General features: G+C 35.7%; 1 protein-coding gene and 1 pseudogene across 4 annotated transcripts; both read left to right on the top strand.

Annotated features, from left to right (window-relative positions):
• Positions 1-12,703, top strand: part of LOC147298181 ((-)-alpha-pinene synthase-like) — a 53,926-nt pseudogene that overhangs the window by 10,254 nt on the left and 30,969 nt on the right.
• Positions 6,248-12,409, top strand: LOC147298182 (protein FAR1-RELATED SEQUENCE 5-like). 4 transcript variants are annotated; one of them, XM_086249879.1, is made up of 7 exons: positions 6,248-6,558; positions 6,725-6,863; positions 7,806-7,938; positions 8,351-8,421; positions 8,803-8,864; positions 9,122-9,195; positions 9,927-12,409. In XM_086249879.1, the coding sequence occupies exon 7, from the start codon at positions 9,936-9,938 to the stop codon at positions 12,204-12,206; it is 2,271 nt and encodes a 756-aa protein (XP_086106005.1). In that variant the 5' UTR covers positions 6,248-6,558; positions 6,725-6,863; positions 7,806-7,938; positions 8,351-8,421; positions 8,803-8,864; positions 9,122-9,195; positions 9,927-9,935; the 3' UTR covers positions 12,207-12,409. The 4 variants fall into 4 exon arrangements, with proteins under 4 accessions (XP_086106005.1, XP_086106022.1, XP_086105996.1 ...); XM_086249896.1 differs by having other exon boundaries at positions 9,122-9,172; XM_086249870.1 differs by lacking the exon at positions 8,803-8,864.

Here is a 12,703-nt window from a genome sequence, read left to right on the forward strand (position 1 = left end):
TTTTTTTTTTTTTTTTTTTGTCAATAATTTTTTGAAACTTAGCATGACTTCAATTTTGTACAAGTTATGGAAAAAAGAAACAGGGATACTAATGGTGAAAATGAATGTTTTTTATATTTTCTCTCAAAGGTGAAACTATGGGCTGCTCTCGAGCTATAAGGTATTTTTGAGATATTATAATATTATAACATTTTACCTTTTCATCCATTACAATATTTGTCCGCGGCATCAAATATTTTTTGTTTGCCTTTTCTTTGCGTTTGCTTGCTTGCCTTCTGTTTTTCTTCCTGGGTTTGGTTTGCTTGGTCGTCTGCATTGACCTGCAAGGTTGTCGAGCCTGTGAGTTTGTTTTGGGGGTGGCATTGTTATCAAATTCCCTCCACTTAATGCATGTGAATTTAAGCTTGCTAATTTTTTCCCTTTATGTTGGCAAACATGGCAGTCTTTGATTTTCGTTATGGACTTGATTTCATTTGGTTTGCAACCCTTGAAAGGTTGGTTATGTCTAAGGCTGGTCTTGAAAGTAGGCAAATGAATGAGATAACTATATATCTCAGGCCGTCGAATATTTAGGACCCCAAAATTTTATAAATCCATTGTATATTATGTCTGCTTTTGGCAAGTTTCTACCTAAACAAATGTTAATAAACACATAAACATGTTGTGAAATCATTTATTTTATCTTCAGGTTTCTTAAATAGTTGATGACATGCCCAAGAATAAGATGGTTTAATGGTGAATATTGACTATGTATAGATATAGCTACTTACCTGGCTACAGACGTCGCTTAATTGATTTTGAAAGCTAATTCATGAGGTTTCTCAATTCAATTGTCCAACGTAAAATGGACATGCAGTCATTTGGGCCACGACTTTAAGTCTCTTAAAATAGAGATTAGGCTTTCTGGTTTTCTTTTTTCCGTTGGTGAGGGGTGCTGTGGAAAAGTGGTTCCACTTTTTTGCCTTATATAGATTATGATTTTAGTAGGTATCGATTCATGATTAAAACACTCTGATTAATCAAACACTTTGATTAAAATATTATGATCATTTTGAATTAGTAGATTATACTTCTGTATTGCTCAGTAAGTTAGAGGTTCTTCCTTTGTTCTCAAAATTTGCATTTAAATACATTTTTACAAATCAGTTAATTTGTACTACTGTGCAAAATTGCTTTTGACTGTTGATCTTTATGCTTAATATATTAATTAGTATAAGTTACCAATTATCATAACATTTTAACTTGCAAATGCAAATAAAAAACATTTAAAAAAAAGGTACAATTAGGATTGGTTTGGCTGATTGGAACCTCAATTGCATCCAGCTTTAGTATGCCCCAAATTTCATACACTTGCTCCACATTTTATACACTAGCTGCACATTTGCACATTTTATAGGCTTGATACAGATTATTATGCATTGGTTGAAAATTTGTTTTTTTTTTTTTTAGACTTTCTTTCCTTGCATTGGTATCAAATTCTGAAATGAAGTTCATTCTTATCTTACAGCTGCTTTAAATTGGTTAGAAATCTCATGTCCCCTTAAATGAAGTTCATTCTTATTTTTCAAATTTGCAGCCAAGCACAAAAAAAGCCCCTCACAGAAGGCAGCCAGCAAGAACAACAGCCCCCCTGTCCCACAAAGCAATGAAGAGACGAATACCCCAGCACGAGAGATTTAAAGCCCTCAAACATACTTCTTGGGGATGACATGAGGGCGAAGGTTGTTGACTTTGGTTTGGTTAATACATAAAGGGGTATTATTGCAGCTGGCATCAAAATACAAGCATGTGTATTGGCAAACTCTGTATTGGCACTTTTTGGTACTTGATGTGTAAATGTGGATATGTTGTCAAAATATGTAGACACTTTGGTAAATATTATGTTTGGATACACACGGATGTTTTCTTCAGTGATATGCCTTATTAGCATATTGTGATACATGAACATTTGGAGTAAATATTATTGCAATGTCAATCTATTCCAGCCCGATGTGCAATTGCTGTATCAAATTGGCAGTTTGACACTCCTGTTTGACAATCACATTTAGACATGCAATCAATTTATATTTTAAAACTTTTAGAATACATATGTTGTGGTTTACAAAAACATAAGATGTTTTCTTGTCAATCTAAAAGGATCTTTGAGTACCGATATTGACCTCTAATATATTGTCTTAGTTAATTTTGATCAATATACTTGATATAGTATATAGTGGGATGACCGGAAGTGCTTTGGCCATTTATTGGACGCTTCCAAAAGAAATTACCAGTTTTCACCCTACAAAGTTGAAGTGGAAATCAAAAGTACCATTCCCTGCCCAAAAACTTAAAATTGAAACCAAATTTGCTTCCCCTCCCAAAAAATGTGATTTTATGAAACTAAAATTCATTCCCCGCCCAAAATATTGAAATTGAAACCAAAATTTCTTCCCCGCCCAAAATTATTAAAATTAACCCACCCAAGTTGAGAAAAAAAAAACACACTGTTATTATGTCATTTATTTTTACTTAGCATGTATAGCCTTCGCAATCAGCCTTTAATTTATGAATCATCACCTAGTTGTTGAAGTTAATGTCTAAGTTGATTTATGCATAACACAAAAGTTCTGAAAAATGTGGCTCAAGTCAACATTTTCAGAAAATTCTACCTACTTCTGCTCAAAGGCAAAACTTTTGGACGTAGGAGGACAATCGATCTATATGCATCCCGAAAATTATGACAATTAACTGTTTGAGACGTTACTTTTTCATGTGCTTGGAATGAGTAGATTAACTGGGGGTTCTAATCATTATTTCAGAAATTGAGGATTAAAATTAATAAGTTCATGTTCGTTAGTAAATATTCAGGCACTCCAATTTAAACTAGCATAGGATAATTGGGTATGTTAGACTAGACAAATACATTCCTTTTGTGAAAGATGCTGAAAAAATACTGCAATGGGCAGGGGCTTGCCTCTATAATAATATATCTTCATGTTAAAATTGTGTGAAGAAGCAACCTTGCCTCCAGACCTATTGCAGAGGCAGAGTATCTTGCCATTGTGTGGTCTGCAACGTCTCAGCAATCAACACATGAAGATTGACTAGTATTTCATACCAAGTGTGTTCAAGCTAGTTGCTGATATTTTCCAAACCACTTCCAATGGTCCCATTATGTTCTCCAAGGATCAAAATTGGTCTCTGAAACTCTCCGTGCTTTTGGAACATGTATTTGAACAAATATTGATTAGTTAAATGAATGGATGAAATTTTTTATGAATGGATGGATTTTTGTTGAATGGATGGATTTTTATGAGAGAATGGAATATAAATAACATTTATAACATCCAAATCCCATTAAAAATTGACATGTATAATCTTGTTTATTTATATCAGTTTCAGGAGGTTTTATACATCGAAAAAACTTGATTACGATTTCCAATCTTGTTTTGGATATCAGTTGGGCTGAAAAAACAAATGGCATTTGCTTTGTTCTTTTGACAATTCATCCATTGCGTTTGATCTGATGAAATGATTTTAAACGATTCGACAGGGACTGCTCAGGATCCCAATTATAACAGCATTATTCAATGATTAAAAAACAGAAAAAGATTTTGGTTAATACATAAAGGGGCAGCAAAATACAAGCATGTGTATTGGCAAAATATGTATTGGCACTTTTGGGTACTTGATATTCAACAAATTTTACCCAACTCAAGAATGCCTAAACATTTTGATACAATATTGATTAAAAATGTAAAACACATGTAAATGTGTAATGTATATAGTTTTAGACTTTTAGTATAAGGTTTTTAATTAAACTTGTTAATACTTAATACCTTAAAAAATTTGATCTAAAAAAAACCCCCTACAAAATTTAAAATTCAAAAAACTAAAACTGAAAATCACTAAAACAAAAAAATTAAAACACAAAATATTGAAATTGAAACCAAAAAAATTCCATCCTCGCCCAAAATATAAAATTAACCCACCCAAGTTGAAAAAAAAATGAACCTCTGGCGCGTCTCCAGACTTGTAAAATAGTGTAATTTTGAATTGCATGTCAAAACCTGATTGTTAAACAGGAGCTTGTACTTAGCACTCTGAGAATGCAATTGCCCTTTCGTGTATACACAGTTGCAGTGCGAAACCTTTTTTTGGCCCAGTGATGAAGTTACCATTTTCTTGAGATTTGGTTCAAGAAAATGGTAACTTGGATTAAGAAAATGGTAACTTACAATTCATTGAGAAAAAGTTACCATTTCTTGAGAAAAAAAATCAAGAAAATGGTAAGTTTGGTCACGCTGGGGCTGGATTACCACTTTTTTGAATGAAGTTACCATTTTCTTGATCAATTGATCAAGAAAGTGGTAACGTGTTTTGCTTCACTGATTCCGTTACCATTTTCTTGATATTTGGTTCAAGAAAATGGTAACTTCGATCAAGAATGTGGTAACTTACCATTTTTTAAGAAAATGTTACCATTTCTTGAGGAAAAAAATCAAGAGAATTGTAACTTTGGTCAAGATTGGCCTTAGTTACCACATTCTTGAACTAAGTTACCATTTTCTTGATCGAACGATCAAGAAAGTGGTAACATGTTTTGCTTGGCTGATTTGGTTACCATTTTCTTGATATTTGGTTCAAGAAAATGGTAACTTGGATCAACAAAATGGTAACTTACCATTTCTTGAGAAAAAATTACCATTTCTTGAGGAAAAAAATCAAGAAAATGGTAACCAAATCAAGGTTGGGATTGGTTACCACATTCTTGAACCAAGTTACCATTTTCTTGATCGAACGATCAAGAAAGTGGTAACGTTTTTTGCTTGGCTGATTTGGTTACCATTTTCTTGAGGATTGGTTCAAGAAAATGGTAACTTGAATCAAGAAAATGGTAACTTACCATTTCTTGAGAAAAAGTTACCATTTTTTGAGGAAAAAAATCAAGAAAGTGGTAACTTTGGTCAAGATTGGGCTTCGTTACCACATTCTTGAACCAAGTTACCATTTTCTTGATCGAACGATCAAGAAAGTGGTAACGTTTTTTGCTTGGCTGATTTGGTTACCATTTTCTTGAGGATTGGTTCAAGAAAATGGTAACTTGAATCAAGAAAATGGTAACTTACCATTTCTTGAGAAAAAGTTACCATTTCTTGAGGAAAAAAATCAAGAAAATTGTAACTTTGATCAAGGTTGAGATTGGTTACCACATTCTTGAACTAAGTTACAATTTTCTTGATCGAATGATCAAGAAAGTGGTAACGATTTTTGCTTGGCTGATTTGGTTACCATTTTCTTGAGGATTAGTTCAAGAAAATGGTAACTTGGATAAAGAAAATGGTAACTTACCATTTCTTGAGAAAAAGTTACCATTTCTTGAGGAAAAAAATCAAGAAAATGGTAAGTTTGGTCAAGCTTAGGCTGAGTTACCACTTTCTTGAACCAAGTTACCATTTTCTTGATCGATTGATCAAGAAAGTAGTAACGTGTTTTGCTTGGCTGATTTGGTTACCATTTTCTTGATGTTTGGTTTAAGAAAATGGTAACTTTGATCAAGAATGTGGTAACTTACCATTTCTTGAGAAAATGTTACCATTTCTTGAGGAAAAAAATCAAGAAAATTGTAACTTTGGTCAAGATTGGCCTTTGTTACCACATTCTTGAACCAAGTTACTATTTTCTTGATCGAACGATCAAGACTTTGGTAACATGTTTTGCTTGGCTGATTTGGTTACCATTTTCTTGAGGATTGGTTCAAGAAAATGGTAACTTGAATCAAGAAAATGGTAACTTACCATTTCTTGAGAAAAAGTTACCATTTTTTGAGGAAAAAAATCAAGAAAGTGGTAACTTTGGTCAAGATATAATTTTGTGATTGCATGTTCAAACCTGATTGGCAAACAGGAGCTAGTTTTTAATACTCCGAGAATGCAATTGCCTTTTCATCTATATACAGTTGCATGCGTAGGTGGTTACCACATTCTTGATGTGAATTTACCATTTTCTTGAATTTAAGATCAAGAAAGTGGTAACTTGGATTTTAGGCAGTTTTGTGAAGTTACAAGTTTTTTGATGCATCCCTCAAGAAAGTGGTAACTCTTAGTCAAGATTTGGTAACTTACCAAATCTTGACTGAGTTACCACATTCTTGGGGGATGCATCAAAAAAATGGTAACTTCACAAATCACACAGAATTCCTGGCCATTTCACTCTCCATTCAAAATAAATAACGTAGCCTCACCCAGACCCTCTCGCGCCGCCCTCGCCCTCTCAGTCTCTCACTTTCTCACTGAATCCTCGCCCTCTCAGTCTCTCACTCTCTCCATGAATCCTCGCCCTCTCGCCACCCTCGATCTCGCCATCCTCTCACCGAAAACTCAGAAACCCATCCCAGAAAGATCAGACACTCTCTCACCGTCCTGGCACTGTCGTTCAATCCCACCCATCATACCAGAAAACTCAGACCCTCTCTCACTGAGTTTCGAAACCTAGAAACCCAGAAAACTCACACTCTCTCTCTCACCGATTTCGATCTCTCAGAAACTATAAAACTCCGACTCTGTCTCTCTCACCAAGGTTAGGGCTTCGATTTGTTTACATTTGATTTTGTAGATTTATTCATATGTCAAACTCTCTATCTCTTTCATGAATTTAATATTTGGATTTTGAACTAATTTATCACTTGCAGCAATTTAATTAATCTGAAGCCAAGACACCTTGAATGACAAATATTTCTGCGCAGGGATGACCTGTGTTTATGCAGGTTGAATTATGTGAGTTGTCAACTTCAATCCCAAATCCCTTTTATCCCTGTGCACCACTGACATCTGGGAAGCAGAGTATGAAAACAAATTGGCACTGCTAAATCAAAAGGAGAATCGGTATATTCATTTTTCTAAGGTTCTCCTCTGTGTGTTTGTTTTTGTTAGGAATAAGTTTGACTATGACTATGCACAGGGGACAATTACATGCATTAGTTTTATTAAAGAGTGGACAGTTTAGGAATATATGAAGGATTATCACAGTGCACACCTTTATTTCTTGATTCTGAATATCATCTTTTCTTTGACCTCTGATATATGAAGGATTACTACCTTTCCAATTAATTGATTGCGTACTATTTTTTCGTGTGGCAATAAGAGTTTTTTCATTTGTAGTGAATAGTTATAGTTTCCCTTTTTTCTTTTTAATTTGTGCAAGGAAAAAGAAAAGTGGGGTTTGTTTTTATGCTCTTTTTCTTTTCAAAATCTTGGAAAGGGGGGGGGGGGGGAGGAGGAGTACGTAAGTGGGGCTGATTTGTTAGGCTATTTTATTTTCCATGAAGGTTTAAAATTAGATATACTTTACGATGATGAGGTTCCGTTGAAATTATTCAGAAACTTGATCAGGTGGAGAGCAATATTTCTAAATAACTGGAAGGTATGAGATCATGCGTAGGATGGGTTTGTTGAGCACCCTTGTAGGCTGGGTCTACAATTCATATGATGACATCCATAAACTGGAAATGCATGCACTGTTTAGCTTTTCCACTTTTTTTTGGGTGTCAATATTCATTAACTAAAATTTGCACTAGTTGAAAGACAGTATTGCTTTAGGGAGAACAAATTGAAAGTTTTACTTTAACTTAACTTTAAAGCCCATGGTACATTTTGAAGCCATGGTAGACAGTCAAGTGAGATGTATATGTTCTTATTGAAATTATCCTGTTACTATATTGTGTCTACCTAATCTTTTTACGTAAAAAGTAATCTTCTTTTCACTAAATGTTTTTACTTTTATGCATCTCTTAATCAAAATTTGTAATTATCTATTAAATCTTGCAGGTAGCATCCTTCAAGCACACAATTGCTAAGAAAGATGAGAAGATTGAGTGATTGCTGAAGGTCAATAGTAATGTCTATTGATTGACATGACTTTCTCTTCATTATGAAGCCTAGAGTCTCTTTCCTCTTGCAGGTTTTTTTTTTTTTTTGGATTCTCATATCTTTTATCAATGCAATAATTTCTTTGCTCTTGCAGTTGTTAACTTGTTGCAATATATTATGAAACATTTGACTGCTTCATTTACAAACTATGAAATAGGACTGTATTAGATAGCTTCTAGGAAGTGTATGTATGTGCAGTAAAAATATCTTAAATATGTCCTTTTTTTAATTAAATGAAATCATTGTCATTTTCTGGAATTATATGGAAGTTGGACTTTTACCTTGATTATTCTTGTTTCAGAATTTGTACATAGAAAGTTTCACTTCTTGGGATATCTATTCATCTTATTGAAGACACTTTGTCGAATTACATATATATAACCACAACGTTTGTAGTTTTTCAATTGACTAGTGCTTGCATGTTCTGTTTACTTGTTTAATAGGAACACTGACTTCCACATTTGAGAAATAGATTTCACATCTAGACAATTCGCAAGAGGAGGTCTACCTGAAGGTACTATCTCTCTCTCTCTCTCTCTCTCTCTCTCTCTCTCTCTCTCTCTCTCGCTCTCTCTCTCTCTCTCTCACTCCCTCTATCTCTCCCTCTCTCTCTTACTTTGAGAATTTATGGTGACTGTCTTTTCTACTATCTATTTGGGTAGTGTTGTGAAGATATACAAGTTGTAAGAGCGATTGCTTACTTAATATGAAATATAAGTAGGAATAATCTGTTTAGTATAAAAGTCTTAATTCACAATTTTGTATTATTTTCTTAGTATAAAAGTCTTAATGTGTTTAATATAAGTAGGAATAATATGTTTAGTATAAAATCAAGTATATTATGATTAAGTGAATTCATTGTTTCCATCCATGTTTGTTTTGGTTGAAATTGCAGGATGTGTTCAATCTATTTCCAAATTTCAATGTGGCTGAGTTAATCTAGGCATGCATTTGCAGGTATACAAGACATCACATGGTCGCATTTTAGCTTATGCTTTTATGAACTCGTTACGTGCTGTTTTTCTGAGTTTGTTTTGTTGGTGCCATTGAATAATACAGTGATGAGTGCAATGCATATGCCTGAACTGAATATTGAAACAAATATGTTTGTCAAGGAAAATTCCCCTAGCTTCTATTCTTGCATCTTATATTTAAGGAACAAGTAATTTATGTTTTGAGATTTATGTTAATGGGTTGTTTGTGTTTAATTTTAGGGGTTGAAGATGTGAGCACAAATTGCAAGACTCACAAGGTGGTTGTGCAGGGTGAGAAGGTTGATCCCATTAAGGTGCTTGAGCTTTTCATTTTCAGAATGGGTTTTTTTTTCTCCATCATTTTTGTAAATAATTCTGTATTTTTTGTTTTTTAATTTGTTGGGTAGAATAAATTGGCTACTCAGGACGGGCTTTTGGGTTAAATCATCCTTCATAGTTGTGGCTTAATTAATGGGTTAAGTCATGAGGGGCTTTGTTTTTTGGTTTAAATCATCCTCCATGATTGTGGCTTTTGTTCAATGAAATTATGAGTCATTTGTTGTGGGTTCCGTTTGAGAATCTGAAATCGATGATGATAGCATGAGGTTGGTATGGTCTTGATGTTTTCCCATTTAATTTGAGGATTTGGCTTAAGATTGTTATTGGGGTATGGGTTCATGTGGATAGTTTTGATAATTGTTCGATTTCAAGGTATGGATATATTTAGGGATTTAAGAATTTGGGTTAAAATTACTCTTGACGTTTCCCATTGAGCTTGACAATTTGACTTCAAATTGGTTCGATTGATTGAGTTGGGTAGAATTTGGTAGGGTTTACAATTATGGGTAGTATTTTGTCTGAATAATTGGCTTGAAACTGGCATTTCAATTTTTTTTTTTATTGTTATTTGTGCAAAATGTTATTTGATTGCATGTCAAAACATGATTGGCACAGTAGATTGTATTGACTGGTCTGAGAATGCAATTGCACTTTCGTCATGGACAGTTCATGAATTGCTTACTTAAAAAATATATCTATTTTGCAGCAGGGAGACATGGGTACCGCTTGTAACAGATTTGCTTCAACATCTGCACCCCACGAAGCTCAGAATGTTCCCGGTCCTTCAACCCCTACTCGCAACATGTTTCGGTTTGGTGATATTCTGCAGCACAACGGGATAAGTTATGAGCAGCTAACTGAAAATGACCTTATAGACTCCGAATTTTTGTCACTGGAAGAGGCAGACAAGTTTTACAGAGATTATGCCTCGGCGATGGGATTTGGTGTTAGGGTACGTGATGGGAGACGGTCCGTGGTGACCGATAAATTCTGTAGTAGATTATGGGTTTGTGACAAGGAAGGCGAAAGAGCCGAGAAGTACATAAACTCACCGAATAAGAAGCGATGTCCCAGGGGCATCACAAGAGTTAATTGTCCAGCAGCATTCCGCATTGGCTTATGTAGGAAAAGTGATTGTTATGTTGTGAAGAAATTCTGTGTGGAACACAACCACCCATTGGCAATGTCACGCGAGGCTCCTCTAATCCGATCACACCGCTCTATCCCGAACGATGATCTTTTCCAGGCCACTTCAATGCGAGGTGTATCAATTAGGACGTGCCAAATATACGAGTACATGGTCGACCGAGCAGGAGGCTACCGTAATGTTGGTTACACGATCAAGGATTTGTACAATAAGGTGAATTGTAGACGCCGAGAAATCCTTTTTGAGGGTGACATTGAAGCTGCACTTGCATACTTGAGTGGGAAAGTCGACAGTGACCCCGAATTATATTGTAAGTTTAGTGTGGACGAGGAAAACAAGTTGGTAAACTTGTTTTGGAGAGACTCGCAATCTCTAGTGGATTACACTTGTTTTGGAGATGTTGTGCTGTTTGATAGCACTTACAAGACAAATTACTATGAGAAGCCTCTAGTGTTGTTTGTCGGTGCAAATAACCATCTATCAAGTACTATTTTTGGATGTGCGATCCTTGGGGACGAGACCAAGGAGACATACACATGGTTGTTGGAGACCTTCGTATCTTCCATGAGGGACAAGCGGCCTGAGTCGGTAATTACCGATGGAGACCTTGCTATGCGCAATGCCATAGATGCAGTTCTTCCTGGAGTTCCACATCGTCTGTGTGGATGGCACATCACGAAGAATTTAGCACAAAACTTGAAAGACCCAAACTTGATTCAGGCTTTCAAGCGATGTCTGTGGGCCACCTCAAGCCCCCCTGAGTTTGAAATGCGGTGGACGAGCATGGTTGAAGAATTTGGTGAATCAGAGTGGTTGAAGAATATGTATGAGATTCGTCACAAATGGGCCGAAGGATATTGTAGACAGCATTTTTGGGGTAGGATGCGTAGCACGCAACGGTGTGAGGGCATGAACAGATTTGTCAAGGACTTTCTCAAGAGTGGTCCGAAGTTGTTTGAAGTTATCCCAGCTATTGACAGGGGTCTGGCACGCCTGAGGAATTCACATGTGATTGAAGATTTTCAGATGAAGAATTCGAAACAGGTGCTGACAACTCATCTCAATGCATTGGAGCGGCATGCAGCAAACTTGTACACCGACAAAGTGTTCAAGTTAGTAAGGGAGGAGATAAATAAGGTTGCTTCACTTGTGACCGCGCAGCCTGTACAATTTGGGAAAAGTCGCATGTATGTAATTCATACATACGGTGAAGAACATGTTCAGTTCAAAGTTTTATTCCACCATATCAAAGGTATCTTAGAAATAAATTGCACTTGCAATCTCCTTAAATCACAGGGCTTCCCATGTTGCCATGTTATTAATGTCATGAAGTATGAGAATTTGAAAGAGTTTCCTGAATCTCTCATTCTTAAGAGATGGACAAAGTCAGCGAAGGAATCAGCTTCTGGTATCCCACTGCCGGACAACATTGTTCCCGACGAAGCACGAGAATTAGCGAGGTACAGTTATTTGAGTACAAGTTGCAACAAACTGTGTTTCCTGGCTTCCAGAACAGAGGAAGGTTTCAATTTGTTGAATAATGAATTAAGTAGGTTAGCACCATTGTTGGATGGGTTTGGGAAGCAAGCAGGAGATACCCATCTTCGCTTCCGTCGAAATGCTGCTCGACCAAACAACATTGTTAGAGATCCAAACATCGTGAGGACCAAGGGAACCCAAGACACAGGAGGCAGACGGGGAGGCAATGGAAGAAAATGCAGTACATGTGATGCATTTGGTCATGACAGGCGCAACTGTCCCAAGCGTAAGGGACACCGTAGAGGAAATAAGAACGGAAATGGCAGCAGGAAGATTGAAAGTGACAGCGATGCGGAGTAGCAACAGGTTGAGCCGCAGATGCAAAGTTTCGTCTTGAACACTTGAAAGTCCCATAACAAAAAATTATTATGTATTGCTATTATTTATTTGTAGCAGGATGAGCCTCAGTGTCGTTTGGAACACTTTTACGTCCCATAACAAACAATTAGTATGTAGAGCTTTTATTTAATTCTTAATGTGAAATTAATTTAGATTGTAACTGTTATTGAATGTAAATGCTTGATTATGACAGTGCTTGTTTATTAAGTAAAAACTATTACAAGGAACAATTAAATTTATAGTCTTTACGAAACTAGACAAACTCACATCTCCACAATCTAGCTAAGTACATGTAGGGAATCAAATTGTAAAGGAAATGAGATAAAAGGATTCCGCCAAAATATGTTAGTAGGACACACTTACTGTCTAAATGTATAAACATGAGCGGTTTGGGTTTTGGTGAAATTAGAAACTTAGTCATAAATTATAGCCCACCCAAGTATGATACAATGTTATGT

This window comes from Dryas octopetala, chromosome 1 (assembly GCF_963921425.1).
Source record: "Dryas octopetala chromosome 1, drDryOcto1.1, whole genome shotgun sequence".
NCBI lineage: Eukaryota > Viridiplantae > Streptophyta > Magnoliopsida > Rosales > Rosaceae > Dryas > Dryas octopetala.